General features: G+C 37.5%; 1 protein-coding gene across 1 annotated transcript in view; it reads right to left on the bottom strand.

Annotated features, from left to right (window-relative positions):
* The window catches only part of LOC140232985 (protein spire homolog 1-like), a 62,854-nt gene extending 43,615 nt beyond the window's left edge, over positions 1–19,239 (bottom strand). Inside the window, exons 1-4 of the mRNA XM_072313091.1 lie at positions 18,962–19,239; positions 14,917–14,942; positions 13,722–14,090; positions 3,463–3,588 (exon numbers count right to left, since the gene is read on the bottom strand). Of these exons, the coding sequence (XP_072169192.1) occupies positions 3,463–3,588; positions 13,722–14,090; positions 14,917–14,942; positions 18,962–19,214 (774 nt within the window). The 5' untranslated portion in view covers positions 19,215–19,239. The remainder of the gene's footprint in view (positions 1–3,462; positions 3,589–13,721; positions 14,091–14,916; positions 14,943–18,961) is intronic.
* Between the last annotated feature and the right edge of the window lie 3,774 nt (positions 19,240–23,013).

Raw genomic sequence — 23,013 nt, 5'->3', positions numbered from 1 at the left:
GTATGCACACATGTATCTTCTTCTGGTCATGCGAGAAGTAAAGTGTATATCACTGTATGATTGGTGGTACATGTATTTAAATTCATTCATGATTCACATTTAAATCTTGCATGCATATTTTGTGCAAAATTTGAATTGCCACCATAAATATCAAGGTACAATTTGCGATGTATTTCAGCATATTTTGCTGTGTACAGATTGTACTTGTGTTCACATTAATTACAAACTACCGTGCCAAATACCACAGTATTTGAAATACACCATGGTATTTCACTGCTAACATGGATATAATACTTAATGTCCCTCTCGACCCAGCTGTACAAGTGGGTACATTGTATGAAGCTTTATGTCAATGGGTTAGAAATACACTGTGTAGCAATAGATGATAAATATTTTCTATAGGATATGCTACACAGTGAACCACGCTGCATTTTGTCGGCTATTGGGCTATAAAGGAGAATAAAGTTGGGATGCATTCCTCCCTCTCTGACCTGTTTCTGTCATTCAGTTTCTGGCATTTTTCCATTTCAAATGAATGTGCATGCCACAACAACCTCACTATTAATACCTACAAAAGAAACAAGTCTATTGAATCCAGAGTCTAAATATCTCTGAATGAACTGTCGACTGGGCTTTTTACTCTGCACAAATACTGGATGAAATTTAACAATATGACAAGTGGGTGACACGTCACAGTTACCCTTCCTCTCATATCTGTGCGGCACAACTTGACAAGGATATGTTTTTCTTTCTCTTTCTATTTATTTTCTCAGTAATATAGGCCTGTGAACACCCACGTTCTATTGGAACCTGCCAATAAAAGAGGCTCCCTTCATAGAGAACACTCCAGACATGTGCAGTCTGTATGGTGGAGCATCTATTTCTATCACGCCCTGATCAAAGGTGAAGTTATCACACAGTAACACTTGGGGGGAAAAAAAAAGAAGATCTATCATCATTGAATCAGGCTAGTCCCTATCCTTGACTGTTATTCACCTCAATATTTGAATGCCTGAAAGGGAAATATTTGTGGATTTGTCATCGAGCTGTGTATGGGGGAATCTGTTCTATCGATTTTTCATTTTGCTAACCTTAAAGAAAAGCAAACAAGTTCCAAAGGGCATATATTCACCACAGACAAATTCCCTGGCAAGTCAAAGCAGACACTGCTTTGTTCCAACATTCCCATCTCTCATTGATTACTAGTACATGCACATGCTACATGGTAGCTTCCAAGTGAAGTTGATAATAATCATGTCATTCAATCTAATACAACACACTATAACTGTGTCCACTGTTTAAAATTTACAACTTTGTGATAATTGTTTGAAACCCTCCCCATTTCCATAATGCCTAATTGCTCCTTAATCTACAAAGAATCACATTTTATTCTGAGAGCAGAACAATCACATCTCACCTTTGGGCTTTGTCAATGTTGGACCTTTGTTCAATCATAAACTGGGATTATAATCCCTCGCTGTACCACAAACACAGGAGATCGTTTGAACACTTCCAATAGTCTTCAAATAATTTTGTGACACATGTAAACGCTTCCTCAAGCTTTATTGATGTACAAGTAAATATCATCATATCATATCAACATGGTTACTTAAAAAAAGCATAATATATCATTCAAAGTTCAGATACATTGACTTTTATGACAGATTGAAGCATGACTTTGAATCATATAAGGACAATTATTACCCCCCCCCCCCACCCCACCCTGCCAAATCCCAGTTAGTGATAGGGTAAGAGTAAAGATTACAGTTAGGGTTGGGTTTCAGGTTAGAATTTGGTTTAAAGGGCTAGGATTGGGTTCAAAATTAGGATTAGGGTTACGGTCAGGGGAAGGGTCTGATGGGGTAATTGTCCTAGAACCATTTAAAACCAATATCATTAAATGCTTGGGCAATCAAACTGAAAGAAGAGAAAAAAAATTAAGATTGAATTATTTGAAAAGTCAAGTTACAGTAATACAATTAAATTAAATTTGTGTGCAACTGGTTAACTGCAAAATGAAGTGATGGTCTTTGTTGTATCACTCAGCTATCTTATAACATGGTTTATTGGCAATCTTGGTCATACATGCATGACTGGGAGAACTCCAAACATGATTGGTACATTATAGTACATATTGTAGGGATCGCTGTTTCATGTTTTCTTGAAGTATATGAAGTCAATCCCTTCTCCAGATAAAGAATTATAGACTTTAACAGAGGTCAGACATTGAGTCATCTGTCTTACTTATCATATGGTGGGTCTACACACAGTATGACAACATACAACTCGCAAATTTATACAAGCTCCCAGTACCGGTACATAATATGCTCTCGAATTCATCGTGGACAATTTTCTTTGTACATGTACAACTGTACATCAGCTTTGACAGCACTGTTTGTCTTCATCAATTTGAATTTGAAACAAGGATTGATGCATGTCCACATAAGTGTTTGTAAAACCCTTTGCGTGCTTTGAGTGCCGATTGATACAGAAAGCACACAAGAAGATTGCATCGAGGTTTACATCATGAACAATTCTTGGATGAGTTATTGGTATATCAGTGGGTAAATGCAAACAACACACTCAATTTTTGAAATTTCTTTGTATAATTATGGAGACTGATATCATACTAGGTACTAAGTTTAGATTTCTGACAAACATCTGATGAGGAATGTACTGTCCCATATCAAAGCAATGTCTCCTATCAGGTAAGAGCATTTGTGTTCAGAAATCTTTCTGTGAGTTTGTCCCACAAGAGCAGTGTTCCCATTTATACCAGTCCCGACTAAACAGTGGCAGCTGTCTTGTTTTCATGCCTTGATGTTCTCAGATATAATCAATTAAGGCTAAAGAAGTTGACCCCTAATTACAACGCATGAAAAGCATGTTTGTTGGTTTTTTGTACAAAGCCTGACATGGAATGAATAGGGACTGTACAGTACTGGTTGAGGTAAGGGATTCATGTTTTGAACATTTCGAAGTGAGATAATGAGAAACATCTTATGAAATTTGAAAGAGCATGTAATTTTAAGAAGGATTCAACGTTTATTTGATGAAAATTGGTTTTCAAATGGCTGAGATATCCAAAAAAGCGCTAATAATAAAAGGCGACAGGCCACAACTTTATTAGGATCTCTTTGTTTCACCTTGTTTTTGGATATCTCAACCATTTTAAAACCGATTTTCATCAAATAAACTTTTGATACCCCTTCGAATTGCATGCTCTTTGACATCTCATAGAGTGGTTTCTGAATATCTCGCAAAACGTTAAAAGCTAAATCCTCACCTCGACCAGAACTGTACACACCCTTTAACATACGATCTTATTTCTAGTCATACGGTTTGTATCACAAAGAAGGTATTTGCAAGTGAGCTTTAAGGGCCCCATGTTCAATTTGTACATGTATTTTCCAAACTGAAATGGCTGCCACTTACATACAAATATTGGATATATCTCCTTACCTCTTTGCTTCCCGAGATTTTGTTGAGGAAAGTGGCAAGTTCCTGGTACTCTGCATAAACTGCCCTGCAGACTGCTTGGTAGTGGCTGGCAGCCTCACTGGGCTGGGGTAGATGGCAGGAGCACCGCTGTGAAAACAAGGTGAGAATCAGGAGGGAAATAGATGGGGGTTAGAATGATTGAAAACAGTCAAGGACACCAAAAGAAGTTACCCGCACTCTAGCGTGAAATTCAAATATTTGACTCACATTGCTACACTCACTTTAATAAAACAGGAGAGAGTAGTCTCATTAATGACCATGTAACATTCCTTATGCTGAAAACGTGCCAATAATCACAACAATAACCATTACTACAGATCAAAGATACAGTGTATGATATCCATTTCTTCTTTCTCTTTCTGTCAATTCCAATTTTACGTCGTTGAACTGCTACCCTGTACACTTCAGAGTCACATTTTAACTAGTAAATCTTTAATACTGTTAAATAGTATTCATTTTAACTCAGATTTATCAGACCTGTGTTGGTCAGGTACAGGTATCTTGTTTACTGCCATCAATCCTAACCACTGTATGCACCATGGTTTCTATGGCAACAAATTTAATACATACTGTAATGTGAGATACAGAATGTAAGTCTCTCTAGAATGCCACATATCCAGCACTGAAATGAACATACGATATGATTATGAAGCCATTTTTCAACTGTGGCTCCAGTTTTAAAATCCTAATGTGCAGGCTTTCTATACAAGGACTTCAACAGAAGGTGTAAAGAGACAAGTTCTACATGTAACACTGGTTGCTGGAAAAATGGATGACAGTGAGTTCATGAGCAGGGTGTCACCAAGGGATGGAGAATCTTTTGAATGCACATATCATACAATCAATGTATATGGTATAGTACATTGCACTTTCACATTATGCATTTTCATTGCATTCTATGAATTGAGCTAATAGAAATGACAACATTCAACTCCTTCCTCTTCCTCTTCCCTTCTATTTCATCTTTCCCCTTCTAACGATGTCCGAACATCTTACTTGATTCTCACACTATTCTTCCTTACCACTCTCTTTGTTCCTTTCCCTACTGTCTCCACTAGTGCAACTTCAACTTCCAGCCCATTTACTGTCTCCCACTCTTCACTTTTTGCCCTCCTCACAACCCCCATATGTCGCTTCCCTCTTCGTTTCTCCTCTTTCTAAGCTCTTCTTCCAAACAACGATCCGGTTAAGGACTACATACACATGGTGTCACCGCAAATCTTTCTTCCTAGAAATGACAAATTTAAAATAATTTTTGTGATGTAGGTAAAACCAGGTAAAAAGAGAAATAGTAGAGAATTTACAGAACACCATGTATTCACAGTCATCATGATATCACATACAAATAATGTACATTACATGCGTACAATTTGAATTTAATTTTTCCACACTATTGCCCCATGTGACCATATTATGCATCACTGTTTAAGACCTTTAAAATGGCTGCATAGAGTGCTCCAGCTGCATAATGATGCAAATGCAAACATAGTGTACAGTCATAAGGGACCATCTTCAGATTGTATCCTTCTCCTCAAGCCTGCCTTCTCCGAAATGTTTGCTCTTCACAGCCATCCCCCTAGTATTGGATTATAAATCATCTTTGCATGTAATTTCTCCAAAAGAATTGTCATTATCAGGTTACACAAAACAAGGAGCACTTCAACACTTTTATCCTTTACAGAAAAAAAAAAAAAAAAAAGATATTCATATATCTTGCCCTAACAGTCTAAATATACCAGAGCTGGTGACTGCAGACACTTAGAAACATAATTTGCCCCATATGGTTACTTAGATCTACTGTATTACCATTGATAAATCATTCACTAGCATACCTTGTCATTATGTATCAAGACATGCTCTACAGACAGGATTGTACAGTGGTACCAAATAATACAGGTGTACAGTGTATGTACTGTAAGTACATATAAGTATACATACATTCAGTATATCTCAGTATGAATTCCTGGCATGCATGGTTAAAAATAGACATCAAATCAAAATAGACTGCATATTGATTGCAGCCTGAGGCAGAGCACATGTACTGTGAACATTGTATGATCCGTCTAATGTGTGAAGTGCTGCAGATTAACAACGGAGTTGACGATTCAAATGACACAATCGGTTGTTTGATATTCAAGGGTGTAGCAGAGTTCAACCGTAGTGTAAAATTCCCTTCGCACACCCTGAAAGGCATTTGGAGGTCGCAGGTTTTTCTCCCATCCTGGCATAGCATTACAGACTCTACAGAGCTCATACATAATGTATTGATACTGATAGGAACATGATCACTTAGCCATACACTTTCAGCAGACAAGTGCCCACAATGGCAGGAATGCCAATGCAGGCTACCGGTAATGGGTTTGTGGCACCCTGTTCATTTAAAAAAAAAAAAAAAAATGAAATAAAAAAAAAAAAATCCTTTTAGTTCATTTTTTTTTAATTCCAACAATTTCAAATAAATTCTTCAACTCGTTTGTTTTACTGATACAATGGCACATCTACATACATGTTTGCAGAGTGCTACACTGTACAGTGTTTTTCTCACATTTTATTAGCAAATTGATATTCACTCAAATAAACCTCGATAAGAGATTCCCTGTTTTGACAACTGAGCTGAAGTCAGAGCATTTTTTTCTGGAACAGTGATTCAATCGCAACCCAACATTTACATTCAAATTGACCTGACATTTAGAGTGATGCTATTTGCAGTTGAGAGTAAAGCCTCACAAAACTATCATATATGTAGTTAAAATAAAATGCATCTAGTACATAGCCAACAGCTTTCAAATTTTTATTTGCTTTTTCATGTTTAAGGAAATGACAAAAGTCATTGTGTTGGCAAGTCAGATTTAGATATGGAAAGTAAAAAGTGACAAAAATGTCATAATCTAGTTGCAGAGTTGTTAACTTGGTATCACATTAGGTTTTCACTGTCCCATAGAAAAGAAGATCTTTGCATTAGTACACATTAAATATACATAAGTTTGAACTTTAAAGTAAATATTGTAAATATTCCTTAAAATTTCACAAACAGTTTGCTGCTCCCTGATCAAGGAAACAGAGATTTTGTGTGACTGACCATTAAACAAACAGAACTAGTTTACAAATTGTAAGTTAAATCTAAAATTAAATTTTAGAATAAGAGTGGACCACAACTGTAATTCACTCATAATTTAAAAAAAAGAAAAGGTTTTAAATATTTTTTTCATAATCATTCTTATTTTCATATCAAACACGAACAAAAATATCATATTTCCACTAGCCAAAGTACATCAAGAGAGAAAACACTGAAGTTGATTTTATTACAATAATTAGTATTGACTCCAAAGCTACAATGCAGACTGGGTACATGTTTGACAATCCATCCTATTCGGAAAAAACAAAACTAAACAATTAAAGCAGATGTCACTTTGTATGACATGTATTGCGCTAAAATGGGAGTGAAATGCATACAATGGAGAGACTGGTTGGCTTGGCAAGGCCACAAAATCCATAACGAGGACTGGTGACGGATTCCAAATCGATAATCGTCAACACTCATGAATACGAATGCTCCTAACACCCAGCTGGCACTGTGATGGAATGAGGATGAGTGCACGCAAAGCACCCAGCAGTGTCCCTGTGACACACCAGCGGCTAAACATCCATTAAGTGCAGATTTACGCGGCAGGGTTGCACATCGTATGCAACAACTCAATATGCTCCCACTTGCTCACTCTAGAAGCTCAATTCACTGCAACCCCCTACGTGTGCACATCAACAGGATGACAGGAGGATAGAAATCATTTATGATGCCACTGTAACACTCTGATGAATGCACAATCTGTTTTTGTTTGATATCCCAAACTCTAGATTTTCTTGTCAGGGCTCAGCTGTATCATGAGACAGCCCTATTGTAAAAATATGTCAAAAATGGATGTAGGTAAAAGAGTTTTGGGAAGCAAATTAATTTCATGGTCTACACTAGCAGGGAGAATTAAAGTCATCACATTTATGAAGTAATGACATTCTGTTTTCTTTGGAAGTGCCAAAACTAGTGAAGTGGACAACAGTGATGGTCTTCCTTCAGCAAGTGGCATCAGAAGAAGATATGAAGTTACAGCCAGCAGTTAACCATTAGTCTCTCTGGATAATTTATGACAGTGCAAAAGTAGAATTGTTGTTGTTGTTCTTTAATTAATTTCAGCTCTACATTGTATGTTAGTGGCTTTGCTAAATTTACCCTGTTCATTGTTTTCATTTTGCACATCCCATTGTTAGTACTGCCCTTCATTACAAAAATATTGATGTACAAGTTACATGTATACTTTGAATGTTTAAGGCTTGTACATCTTCTTCACAATTGACAGTGTCCCAGTATTGTATGCAATAACTGAAAACTGTGGCTCGGTAGACTGCATTGCATCAGCATCTGTGCAAACACACAATACCGGTACTGTTCATGTAGTCAATAATTGTACACTAAATTTGACACCTTCTCATTAAACCCATGTCAAAGCTAGTACATTGTACATACTCTTGTACGCGATAACCGAAAACTATGGCCTCGTACAACTCATGTAGATTGCAATGCCATCACAGCATCTGTGCAAATACAATATTACACTGTACAAAAAAGTGTTACAGTATGTACTGTTTGTGCAGTTCAGGATTGTACACTAAAATCCAACACCTTCTCATTACTGTGTCCTAGCTAGTATATTTTATGCAATCACTGAAAACTGTGGCTCGGTAGATTGCAATGCCTGAGCTGCATCTGTGCAAACACACGATACTGTTGCCATAGTCCAGGATTTCACATCATACGTAGCATTCGGCCAATATGTTTGCACACACATTTGTGCAGCGTACTTGGGCTGGTTGTCTTTGCAATCATCATAGCTCTACTTGGAGAACAAATCTGGGGTGATGTGTTTGTCCAGTTCAATATCATGTCATTTTCTAACCATGATGTATGCTCTCCACGGACAATAATCTGTTGTTGTTTTTTTCATCCTTTCTGTCTGATCAAACACTACCTCTCTCATCTCTTCCACACATCTAATAAATTTCTTTTCAATGAATTTGGTGTCTTCCCTGTTCCATCTTTCATACCTTGTTGCTCCTTCTATACCTACTATACCCAAACCTTAGTACAGTGTACTCAAATTCCTTGACCATTGATTTGAATCCATGCAGAATGTGTGTTGCAAAATTAGCAGGTCAAATACAGCATGCTTGCAGGATATTGTTATTGTACATGTACATGATATTAAAGCCCTGATTCACATAATTTCCATGAAAGATGCCATCGATTTACATCTTGTATGCTACAGCGACTGTGTGTGATGATCTAGTAAAATCCAGTCACTCACACCAATATTAGAATTTTCCAATTTCCAGCTTTATCACAAACATTCCAGTTAAACGATTAAAACATTCTGCAGAGATTAATACCTTGTAAAGGGAATTTCTTGAGAGCAACTCTTGAAACATATTTCCTCATTCCTAAAGTAGCTTGACACAAAAAATCACAGAAAGAACATTTGATCTGAGTGCTAGTCAATAGGTAATAAAATAAACAGTTTGATTTGACATTTCAGCATCTCGTAGCACCACAGGATACAAATGTGCTTTAAACTGAGTTTGTGTGTGATGACTGTGCTCAGCTGTTTTTCATCCTGTGACTCTAAATCCCATTTTGAGAGTATTGCACATGCAGTTTGTATTGCATGTCATCTCTTTATACAGGTCAGAAAATTGACAAGGTGGGACTGGTAGAATTACATTTGTAGATCACAGAAGGTCAGGTTCACAAACACATATAGTGAGACGCTAACAGTGCAATGCTGCATACAATGTACCGGTACATGTACCAAGGTACAATTGTACGTACACTTTGTATGTAAAGGGTAAGTTTCTGTGTGTGTGTGTGCGTGTGTGTGTGTTTGTGTGTGAGTGTCCTATACCAACATGCAGATGTAAAACAGTTTGTTCCTATTAATGTCCAATACTTCATCAATCTTCTAAAGGTACATAAGCAAATTGATAGATTGTAATTTTTGATATAATGGATGCATGATTATCAAAATTCAAGATGAACGTGACTGCACACCATCACAAAATGTACTCTCTGCCTTCACAAAGTCTCATTGCTATGTAAGTAACATCTTTTAATGTGGCTTCCTCCTCCCAAATGAGGAGCTGCTGCCAAATCTCATTACCCACCTCCAACATCAGGTTATAGCACCTTCGAAGCCCAGATAGTGTCTGAAGGATGAAGGAAACCTTCCAGAAAGCATACACGTGATATCCTTGTAATGAGGCGGTATTTTTATCCCCCCTGCAGGGGTGGGCGAGGGCGCCGAGTGAGGCATGACTTTCAAAAATTACATCAGTATCCATGTCACAAGATCACTTGTGACAGGCATGTACAAGGTTTGTAGGTGGTTGGGGGGGGGGGGGAAGGGGGGTTAGGACATGTTCTGACAAACCTATTTACACTTATAAAAACAACAACAACACTATGGGTTCCATCTTGACCATACATGTAATCATGTTTTAGGACACCATATGTACTCTGTACAGTCTTCACATTTTGTGATGAATTTTAAAATCTTGACATTTGATTATTATACAAATGTACTGTACGAGCTGAAAACTGTACAAGCTGATATTTTTGCAAATTGCTACTTGGAGGACATTTCCGCGTCTCGTTAATTTTGCGGTTGCGAGGGTCTAACTGACCTTTGTTATTCACGCGTTGTTATTTTCGCGTGTTGTTATTTTCGCGGTTCAAAGGCGATTCGCGAAATTCGCGAAAATGAAACCACCGCGAAAATTTCAGCTCGTACAGTAGTATCTTTTCTCTTCTGAGTGATTCAACCTTTTCTCTTGCTTTTTGTCTGTAAATCAAACATTTATATATTGTCAAACAATACATTGTAGTTTACTACCAGATACAGTGTACATACGCGGATCATATCAGTTCAGCAAGAGTGCACTGACTCAGTCATGGCCATAATTAGATGCATGAAACTTGGTCGTGCTTCATGGAACAAAAACTTGTGTGACTATCATTCATGAATTCTCTTTAAACCACAGAGTGACCTTTTTAACTGCGTAACAAAAGCGTCTCCAGACTTGGCTTTAAAACTCACAATTACCATGAATACAATCAGTAGACAGGCTCTGAACAAATAAAAAATCACAGGCACATAATTCTAGCAGGCTCCACAGCGAAAATAACATGTACGTGCCATTTTTACACAACAGTATAGGCCCTACATAAAATATAATGCATGAATATCTCTTGCCTAAAAGTTACATCAACACAACAAGTGTACGTTTAAAGAATGAAACAAATCAATGTAAATGGGTCTCAGACCATTTCCAGCATTCTAGATTTTTAAGGGAAAAAATTATTTCCAAATCTACTCCATAGCACAATAATTCAAAACAGCTGTCTTGAAACAGCCCTGGTTCCATCTACAGGGGTATACTCAAGGTCCACTCTCCAGAGGTGTACATCACTACAGGGACAGCACACACATTGTTGTATCGAACTGTTGTATCATGCACGATTTGGAACCATGGTGACACTGCCAGTGTGAGACTCTCAATACATTTGTAGCTGAGGTGATAATGTCATCAACTCAAAAGTCTAATAATGAGTAACATCGCCTTGGGCCTAGAAGTTTTTGGTTAAAAAATAAAGGATAAATAACCAATTTACTGGACCATTGCAGCATCTATTTTGGCAAATATTGTATGTAGAAGTGAACAATATCACAGTCTTACGTCTGTAACAGCATGTATTAGTGTGTATGTTTGGAAAATCAATAGGCCAAGATATCATGAGCTAATTTGATTTCCATAAATTTGCTGCAGCTATCACTGTTCTAAGAAATCATAGTATAAATTCTAAAATCACATTTAAACTGTATTCACAATAACCTCTTTTGGGGCAGGTGATTTTTTTTTTTTTTTTTTTTTTTTTTTTTTTTTTTTACATGTAGAGTGCGTAAGTTCTCTCAATAAATGCTTGCTATAAATCACAGTGGTACAACCACACTGGAATTTCCTCCTTTAAGCAAGATCCTGACATGACGATCTCATAGTGAAGAACCTAGCACTATAGTGTGGAATAAAGCAGAATTGTAAAGAAATGAAAACAGCATTCAAGCTACCAGTACTGTGAGGAAGCTGAAAAAGCGATTTAGAGTTACAGTAAATTAGATCCAGTACATACAGCTGTTTTCCCCTCTCTTTCAGTCTGGATTACCTTAAACCATCAAGCGCTCAGTACAGAGCACTCTACAATATATTCATGCACTTTACAGGTTTTTAACCCAGGGCACAGACTGGCTAGATAAAGACATTCCAAGACGCACAGACAATGAAATTTGAATGTCAATGCATGCAGCTCAGTGAGCCTGTGTCTGGGCTTGGGGGAAGTCGTGTTCAATGCATTGAGACATCATGTACCGGCACCTGCGTGACTGTGGTATTAAAGCTTATGGCACTAACAAGTGTTTTTCTTTTTTCCTGATGTGAGTGATGGCATCTGCTGCTTATCCCTCTACTATTTTACTTCATTTCAGTAAAGAAACGTAACAAATCTATCATACCCCCCCCCCCACAAATTACAAAAAGAAAAGAAAAAGAAAAGAGGCATAAAAATTTGTACATTTGGTAAAATTTGAATGATGTGCAAGGACATTTTGCAAAGTGTTATCAATGCAGGCCATCTCATTACAATTCCAGGCAAGACCCTTCATAAAACACTGTCACTATCAACACAACTTGAGTATGAAAGATTACAATTACCATGACAGCTGCTGGACAACTACAAATCAGCTAGCTTGTAGGCCCCTATATCGATTCTAGTTGCTATCATGGCAGCTGTAAATGATTTTAAAAAAAAAGCAATTTCTTTTTTTACGTGAATCATGTTGATGATATTTTGCATTATCAGGCAAATTAATGTTACCTGATACATTGCACCTCTTCAGAGATCACTACAATTAAACTGTTAATTAGCTGATGTGAATAGACTTTCACATCATAAATTAAGGATTTTTCTTTTTCCCCCATTTATCTGCATCCCCCTCCCACTCCCAGATATGGTAAAGAGGCTAGTATACACACTGTTGCTTGATAAGCTTTTTAAATGTCTCCTTACCATGAATTTTCACACATTGGTACATGTCACAAATTGTGCAGCACCAAGAAATATTTTCAAGTCTCAGAAGCTTGGCTCATTCATACTGTACATCTTTATTCTGTCTTATTAAAACACTCCTGAAAAAAAATGTAGAGAAAGTCTGCAGTTGAGGACTTTTTTTTTTTTGTAGGAATTTATCCTTGGAATGTTTTCAGTGTAGACTATCCACCTCTCCCCCATCCCCTCCCCATTTTTTCCCAAGCAGGCTTGCAGTTGGCATAGCAACTGCTCAGCTGGGGCAAGCCAAGATCTTTGACCTTGCAAAAAAGGTGAACAACCTTCATCAAGGGAATAGGGATAAGAAAACTCAGCATGGGCCCTAAGCAGTGTTGTGGGGTGTTTCCATGACAACAGAATACCGAGGAATTTCTCCTAACCCATGTGTGCCCTACAATCATCTCACATGGTGAATAGTCATGAAAAGTGAATTCACAGCAAGCATGTTCACTCTTTAGACAGCATTGCATGGACAACAATTCTCAGGATTTTTTTTTCTTTTATGCTCTCTCTTCTCTCCTTCTCTGTCTTTGTTTTTTTTTTCTTTCATTTTCTTTTCTTTCTTCAACTTATACCTTTAAATTATATCTCTTTGTTTTTTGAGAACTACTTAAAGTTAAGGAGAGATATTAGGCCTATAAATTTTGTCACTATCCCTCAGATAGGACAAAAAGTGGAGGTCCTGTGTATGTGAGAGAACCACAACTCGTGCACATAAAATATCCTCCTTCATTCATTCATTCATACATGTAGTAAAGAGCAGGGTGCAATATGGGCTATCCAGTCATCTTCTCAGATGGAAAATGAAACAAACATGTGGCAAGAAGGCCTGTGGTAAAGATGCTTCAAGGCACGACGTACATGTACTGTAAAACCAGAAATGGTCACATGTAATGGTCAAGGGTCAGTCATAGCATAAAAACATTCAATGATGAATTGTTAGCATAATTGTGATTATCACTAAATAACATTACAATGTGGTGATGCAATCATATAAGAAATAAGCACATGTACTTACTTTTAGCAGATTTGTCATTCTCTGAGATGCATTATTCTCCTGTTCCCTCTCACTGTCTACAACCTTGGCAGCACTGTCCATCTGAATTCCATCCACGACCCTTGACCTCTCCTTCTCCTCCTCCTCCTCCTCCTCATCATCATCCCATTCTTGCACATCCACTATGCCTTCATCCACATTGTCCAAGCCACCGTTCCTTCCACCCACGTTATTGTTGCCATTCCTATTCTCATCCTCTGCATCCTCCTCCTCCTCAGCGGTCATGAAGTCAATTAATTCTTCGAGTGGATGCGAGAGCTCCCGCTCCTCCTCCTCCGACAAGCCGTAGTCCAAGGCAAGGTATATAATCCTTCCAATGGCATTAACCAGCTGTGTGTGCATAACGGCAAGAAACAGATTCGGTGATAGAGACATAAGACACAAATCGTGGTTTGTGGACTAAAATGCAAGCTTGCCTGCTCACACTGCACACAAAGTTACTCCCTTTTGATATTTGTAGTGTATAGAATAAGAACAACCCAAGTTTTTATTGTTGTCATTGGCTGTCACTGTTGTAGAATTATTGGTATTACATTTTACGTTATTGGCAGCATGCTCATCACATCAAGGAACAAGATGGTAAAAGTTTTCCATGATATCATGAAAGAATGAAAAGTTGCAAGCACATTACGTATGCAAATGAGATGAGGGAGATGATGCCATCACTGAACACCTTTTGTATTGGTTTGCATGCCATACAGGTCATGTTCTAGGTTGATAATCGAGCAACTATAATCCCCCTCCCCCTTGTTTTTACTCGCCGTTTGTCAACTGCACTCTAAAATCATTTGTTATTGCTCATCCTCTTTTATTCATCACACAGAATGTAAAAAGACACTTTTTAGTGGAAATCAGTGCACAGGTCAGTGAAAGAGTTGTGAGGTAATCGCATCGCCATCATGTCCTACTTCCACATGAAATTTTGACTCGTGTAATATTTCATGAAAACACAAACAAATATTCTACAGATACATGTATCATTGCTTCCTGATTTTACAGCGGTGCGTCTCCTTCTACTGGCACTTCTACTATTCTGTATGAACATTACAATCTATATGTTTTATTCTATTAAAGTCAACTCAACTTGAAGGATATTTCCTCTTTTTTAAGACATCTGCAAATATCTTCTACTGGTATCTACACTACAGAAACTCACCACATGTTCCGTTCCCCTTGCATTATCTGTAGATGGAATAAACAGATGAAAATGAAAATTTGTACATTTACAGAGGAAGTAGGTGATGACAATATCACATTCATGATTCTAACCCAACAGGATATTTTCTATAATTTATGCAAGTTACTAGTACTGTATATCTTGAGCAGCATTACATACACAAGCCTAAATGCTGTTTGGAAGCACATTACATGCCATGTGCACATTGCATCCTGTTAAAACAGCATCAAAGATCATTTGACCTTATTACCAGCACTTTACACAGTCCATTTTTGCTCTAGGTCTAATCATGAGTAGAAAAAGAGACACCATGTGGTATGGTCATTGCCATTGAATAGAACTTAACTGAGCACTGTTTAATCCATTCAATGGAAGGTGTTCATCTCATCCGAGTCACATCAAACTGTATGCCAGAAAAAGAAAGTCCTTGTTTGGATAGCCACTTCCGTTGGAATAGGATGTATTGAATGCTCAATTATGAGTATTTTACCATCAAACCCTTTTCAGGATGTATGAGATTCTGGTTTTCTATCAAATTGTATCTGAATTATCCTATTCTTTAAACATAAATTCATTTCAGAACAGTGTATTTACCAGGTCAGTTATTCCCGGATCTGAAAATGATTATTAAAGAGGATTACATTCATAATCATATTCCAGTTTAGTTTTAAAACACTGTAAGTGAATTGCCTTAAATACATTTGTTTAAATGTCTTTTACGTATGTACATCAAACTTAAAGTCTGCAAACAGTATTGACAATTTACAGATTGAGCAAAGCATGGACGACTTTGTTGGCATTAAATACAGAACGCAAATTAACCTGCTAACGTCAGAATGAGACTACTTAATGGATGCAATCAATTTATTCTCCTGGTACTATCAAGCTACCAACTACTTGTGTTAACCCAGCACTGACTTTTCCAACCACCACACGGCCTAAATTGTCATGTGGGTGTGTGCGGGTATCAAGTGTCACATGACAAAGCACTAACTGTTCATTAGTAAGGCAACGGCATGATTTCGCAGGGACTATCATTGAAGAAGAAGTAGAAATTTTACAAGTGGGGACTTTTGTCAAATTTCAGTTAATAAATTTATAGTGTATAGACATGTGTACAAGTATAAAACACATGAACACATGTTTTCTCCTACCTTGTCTATGTTTTATTGTATAGTGTATGTCACATTTAAAGGACAAATCCACCTTCACATATATCATATACACTGTACATGTGGAATGAGTGAATGCAGCAATATTCGTAGAACACATCAGTGAAAGTTTGGGAGAAATCGAACAGTCCGTTCACAAGTTATGAATTTTTAAAGTGTCTGCTGAGTTACTGCTGGATGAGAAGACTACTACGTACAGTGTATGATGTCACATTCGTACAACGATATCCATAAGGAAAACAAAAAGAGAATTTCACATATTTTTTTTTTTTGAAAAAAGTGCATAATTCCTTGTCTTGTCACTGACGTATGTTAAGGGTAATATTATTCCCCCTGCCTTTTGAAAGAGGCAAGTCAAGTATTTTTTCATTATGAGAGAAAAGTGAAAATACATGTCGAATTTCCTTCATGTTTTCTTTGTATTGTTGTACACATGTGACATCACAAGCTGTAGTAGTCTTCTCATCCAGCAGTGACTGAGCAGAAACTTCAAAAATTTTTAACTTTTGAATGGGTTGTCAAATTTTCCTCAAACTCTCACTGATGTGTTCTACTTATACCCCTTTCATAAACTCAATAATGCGGATAATATCCGCAACATTTGGTCGTAAAATCGGAGAGGGGAAAGAATAATGCGCATTATTTCGACCCTTCTATTATCCGCATAATAGCAGCATCGGGACGAGATTTTGAGTTTATGAACGCAAACCCAAGTAATGCGGATAATTGCCGGGGTGCGGTCAAACGTCACCTGTCTTTCCCGCAGAAGGGGGGTGTGCAGTCACCATGGCGATTATCCGCCTTTTTCAGGACGGGCGCTCGTAAAAATAATGCGGATTATTTTCAGAGTTTGTGAACGCATTTGTTATTGAATTGTTCGCATTATTCTTATGCGGATAATAGGAGGATGAGTTTATGAAAGGGGTATAATATTGCTGCATTCACTCAATCCACATGTCTATGAAGGTGGACTTGTGCTTGTATCTGAGTTTTTGTTTTCTGCCCCCCCCCCCCCCCCCCCCCATAAAATAGCACGGGGGGGGGGGGGGGGGGTCCTATTCCAACATTCTAAAAGAGGGTGACACTTTTAATGCTGGTTGAATTTAAAATGGGACATGGCATCCTTCGGGCAAACATAATAAGAAACACTGAATATTGAATATCAATGATTCAACATAAAAATGTCCAATTCCTCAACCCTATCACCAAGCCTATTTTAATCTAGGATTCTAGAATCAGTGATGTACCTGGTTAACATGTTTCTTAACTCCACTTCTTCTACTTTTTCACTCTAAAGCAATAATTATAGAAAGTCTCTAATTAACATGGCTGGAAACACATTTTCAGCTTTGTAATAATAATATCCTTTTATTATTATCATTAGTATTAGGAATTATCATTATTATTATTCTATGGGGGGATACGATATGAACTTCTAACCAGTTACATCAAGAACAAAAAATCACTTTCCACAGATACTGATAGTACCTAGTATACAATATACAGTGTAGTACCAGTGTTCTACACATTGTCAAAAAAACAAAACAAAAAAAAATACACAGGGATGGTACAACTGTATGTCATTACCTATGAAGAAAACAACCAAAGTGATTGCCCTTTACTATGAAATGTTCATCATGTACGAAGTTCGACAAAATTCTAAAGTTGCTGAGCTTAAAGTAGCGAAAAACTTGTTCTATAGATCCTGATCCTGAAAATGGAGAGTTGTGAATCAGGATATTTTGGATATTCGGAAGACAGTGCAAGTTTGGCATTACTGAAATGATACACAATTGGCTACAGAAGAAATAACTGCATCTATCAGTACAAATAATGACCACATATTGAAGACCACAATCAACATACCACAGCGGTACAAATTTAGTAATATACTAGGATGCAAGGAGGTGTGTGTGTGTGTGTGTTTTTTTTTTTTTAAGTCTCTGCTTGAATACAAACTAACTGGAGTAGATTTAATATCGATTAGCAAATTATTTCAAAGCTTAGGACCAGAATAGCTACCAAGGGTACTGGTAAGTGTTTTGTGCAAAGGTGGTGCATGCGTGTATGTGGTACATATCTATGTAAATGGAACAAGGTTTGCTGACGAGTGGAGTAATTATGAACTTTCTCATATGAAACAGTTGGAGATTCATTCATGTAGGTTTGAAACAATTACATCAAGGATTAAAGGTGGAGAAGATGCAAGTCATATATTTTCAACAATTAGTTCACAAAAACAAAAACAATATATATATCTGAAATGTGTGAACAGAAGTCCAGATTAACAACAGTTTGAAGAATCCTCTTTTGTATTAATAATTGTATTTTTACAATCCCATAAAAATCTTGGAGCTGACCCTCAAAGTCCATAGTTTAATATCAATGTATTATAAATAGCTATAGCATTTAAATGAAACATTGGTTTGGATGGGATGAAAAACCTAGGGCCAGGCCCCTAAGTCTATAAATAATCCAGCATTCCTTGATAATCTATTTGTAATCAGTGTTTGTTTTTATGTGTGTGGGTGTTTGTGTGAAATAGATGTCTTTTAGATACCAATATTATGCACTAAAGTAATGCAGTCAGACATTAGTATTCAACTCTTGCTATTAAAGTCATCATTGGGCCTGAGGGGGAAAAAAGTATAGCAGACACATATCAAAGAATAATGCATTAATCATCGTCACTTTTATTTTAGCCTGATCGTATCTCCTGTCATTGATTCGTCCAACCCAGCAGTCAGCACAGTGAGGGCCCATTCATTGAGGAGCTAGGCTAGGCGTCGGCGAGGGTGACCAGTAATTGGGCCGCCGCTCGCTCCATCTCCACGTCCAAGCTACATACATACCTGTGCTACCCGGAACGGCGCCGGCGAGGCAGACGTTGCCATCTCGACTGAGCAAAACGCCCCTGGCTCCTTCTACTAATCCAATGTCATTTCTCCCGCTGTTCTCGATGACATACTTCCCACACTGGTAGCAAAGAGCCCAAGCTTGTTCCTCGTTAAGTGGAGCACCAAAAGCTTCCAAGATTTCTTGAAGGGAAATTATTTCCTGTCCTTCAACCTGGACACCTGAATTTGGATCTCCTCCACTCATCATAGCGAGAGTAGTTTCATTACCCAGCTACCGGTGGAAAGGCGAAGCGGTGCTGGGAGAGCACAGCGTATGTAGCAGCCGTTTTTCGCGACCTACTTGTCACTTGACAAGTGACACTGTTGTCACTTGCATCTCGTACAAAGTGTAAGTATACAGCAGAAGCACAATGTATCCAATGCACGCCACTGTCGATGTCACCAAGAAGCTCCTTTGTGCTACTGACTTGTGGTATTAAGGTGGTATCATCTCATCTCATCCGAGATATGAATCTCCTATTTCAAATGCCGGTAATTTCAACATGCGCATCATGTAGTACCACCCCACGTCTACGCATCAGTACCCATGCACCCAGCAGCTAGCCGTGCCAATAATACAGCTCAGGTACGTGCGTGATCATCTGTGGACTGCATGCGCCCGATCGACTCTGCGAGCGAATGCAGCTTGTTGTCATCATGACTGTGTGTTCTGAACACTACTGAGTACACATACACACACACGCGTACACATGCACAAAACTACCATACACACGGACACACACATACACACAACTACATGTACCACAAACACACACACACACACACACACACACACACACACACACACAATACAAAACTACAGTTTATGCACAATCACTGGTCACCACAACTCATACACCAAAAAGTGTTTTTGTCCCACTTTTGTTTTATTATCGGTTGTAAAGCGGCGCCGTTACAAATCACATTATTTTCTGTTTTATGTGGATGCACGGGTATTTTGTGAGGTTTTCTTTCATCAAACATTGCTGGCATTTTTCATGCTAAAAATGCATCTCCTGAACTACTTTATAGAAACAAACTGCAGTCTACAGCAAGCAAACCGATTTTTCCTTACCATATGCAATACGGGTAATAGAGAAATGGCCAATGCAGATAACCCATCGAGGTTGCTGTAGTTCAGATTTAAAAATAAACCGCATGTCATTGTCCGCAACATTATTATGACCATTCTCAACCATTCTTTCTATTACTTACTTATTTGTAACCAAATCGAAAGCATTTTATAGTACCGGTAATGATATAAACTAGCCTATGATGTGTATCAAAACGCAAATATCTTAATCTGAAAGGAACCAATAAAAGAGAGTAAACCAGAAAAGTCAACTGGAAGCAGGTTAAATTAGATGAGGAAATTAGAACATTGAAGAACATGAACGGGAATGGAATAAGGACACGTCATGATCGGCGGACTGAAGGCTGGAAAGTGAATGCATGATAACGACGAGGATATTAGAGAAAAGGGGATGGGTGGGAAGGGGAAATGGAGAGGTCGGAAGTACACTGACTACAACTATAATAGCGTGTTTCAACTATTAAAGAGGAAATCCGGACGATTTTCATAATCTTATTTCAGATCATGTATAGTATAGGCCCTACATAATAAATCGACAGCTCTATGTTTGGATTTGTGGAATTACTTGTGGTCATTGAGCAGAGAAACTGCTACTCTGAAAAACCCAAAACAAATTAAACTGATCAAGAATGATCCATGGCATAATCGGAGCTTGGAGGCTCACATACTTCAGAAATGTAGCAATATAATTCCGTTGCAATAATGCTTGTTTAACAAGTTTACCTGTGTAGAATTCATACATGCTTTCTTCCTTGAGAGTCCTACTCATGCATTCTTGTGAAGCTGCTATATCAGCATCCTCGCTCATTGTGATTTGTTATATATCGATAGCATTCTTATTCCTCATCCCAATCACTATAAATTCTGAAACTCTGTATACCCAGTAGGCCTATTATATCTAACCAATTTATAATCGTTCAAATGTGAAAGTCTGAAAATCATCGGGAGTTCTCCTTTAAGGTTGATCCCCATGTAGATAGATATGCGATACTCTGCCGCATGAAAAGTTCATCTCTACAGGCAGAGCTGTTAAAAGAGACAACGGAGAGAAAGAATGTTCTTCTCTTACACCACTTGCTGTACAATCAAGTTATTGTGGCCACCATTATGTCGTTGATTTATATCTGCAAAGTCTTTGAGGGGAGCAGTAAAATAAACATCAGCGAAAGAGGATTGACAAGAAAAAGACGGAATGTTTATACATGTAGTTTAGAACGATAACAGGAAAGAGATGAATCCAGGAGGTGCAATTGGCGGAATAAACTTTGGGATGAAGATCAAATAACGTTTATTGCCATACAGGAAATTAGCGTTTCCTTATTGTAAATTTATAAAGGGGTGGTGATGAGAGGAAGTCGATGGTTTGTGCGACAACATCTGAGAAAGGACCGCCGGTATTGTAGTTTTATAAATTAGACCAAATTAGCAAACACAATTTGAACGGAAAGGCGCTCGAGAGATGGCGCCATTGCCAAACCCTGATTAGAGTACCGACAGTAGGTGGATCAGTGCCAGAGATTAACATTGGGAAAGAATCTGAGTGGAAATGTCAGAAATGGTTGTTTTAAGTGTCTTTTTTATAATCTTATATTTTCTTTGTTTTAACTATTTTTGATAGCCAAAAATGTGTGTGTATGTGTTGGAGGAGGTGGGGGCTGTAGTCCCAAACCTCCATACTTATTAGAATAATGATTATAATTATTATTATTACCATTATTATATGATTATTATTATCATCATCATAAATCATCATTGTTATCATTAATCTGAAACCATTACTGATGTAATGGTAACAATAATCAGCATCATCATTCTCATCATCAAAATGATATTAATACATCTATATACTTCTGCAATAATGCTTGTCTTGCGACTAACATTGGGATTGATATGGGAAAAGGGCCTGCTGCTGCTGGCATAGATATTATTGATATCCACATTTCAAGAAGTTATCTTGATAACTTTCTCAATGTTTTATGCATTCTGTGTTCCGCAGATTGAGGAAATGCTTATGTAGGACCGTATCTTTCAGTCAGAGCCATAAATGTGCTAATAATCTTATTAAACAATGTTTATACCCCAACAGGCCAATACGGGAATGCCTGTAGTTGCAAGACAAATTTTGATGTACAGGTGTAAGAATCAAGGTAGTGTGTTTAGTGGATGAGGCTGTAATGAGCATTTTAAGGCCATATTCTTTCATCATAACCACTTCTAACACCTTCACTGCAAAGTGACTATCTCTTGATGATTTTCACTTAAAGGGGATTGAAATCCAAATATGCATGGGGATTTATGAATGCAGCAATATTAGCAGAACACATCAGTGAGAGTTTAAGGAAAATCATACAATTTGTTCAAAAGTTATATATTTCAAAGTTTCACTGCCACCATCCCTGGATGAGAATACATCCTTTTGTGATGTCATGTATGGAAAACGATACAAAGAAAATCGAAGGAAAATTCCACATTTTTTTTTTTTTAAATATTAAAAAAAGAACATTCCCTCGACTTGCTACTGACATCATATGTTAGGGGTATTATACTTCTCCCTGATTTCTGAAAGAGTTAACAATTGCTCTTTAATTATGTTAGAAAAGAGAACTTGCATGTTGAATTTTCTTTGCATTTTCTTTATAGGCCTATTACTTTCCTTATGTGATGTCATAAAATGATGTAGTCTTCTCATCCAACAATGGCAACAGGAAATTTTTGTTACAATGAAGTAAAAATTCAATTCCAAAATTATCATTTATCCATCTTTATTTACTTTGCTGTTCGCCCTTCACAAAATGTTGAAAATTTAAAATGGGAGTCACCAGTACATTATATTGTGTGGTTGTGCAAGCCAGATGACACATCAGAAACAGATATGATACAGTTGGTACATGTACCATGTGTGTCCCTTTAAATT

Source organism: Diadema setosum, chromosome 9, assembly GCF_964275005.1.
Source record: "Diadema setosum chromosome 9, eeDiaSeto1, whole genome shotgun sequence".
In the NCBI taxonomy this organism is placed as follows: Eukaryota; Metazoa; Echinodermata; class Echinoidea; order Diadematoida; family Diadematidae; genus Diadema; species Diadema setosum.
This window is presented reverse-complemented; position numbering and strand designations above follow the sequence as displayed.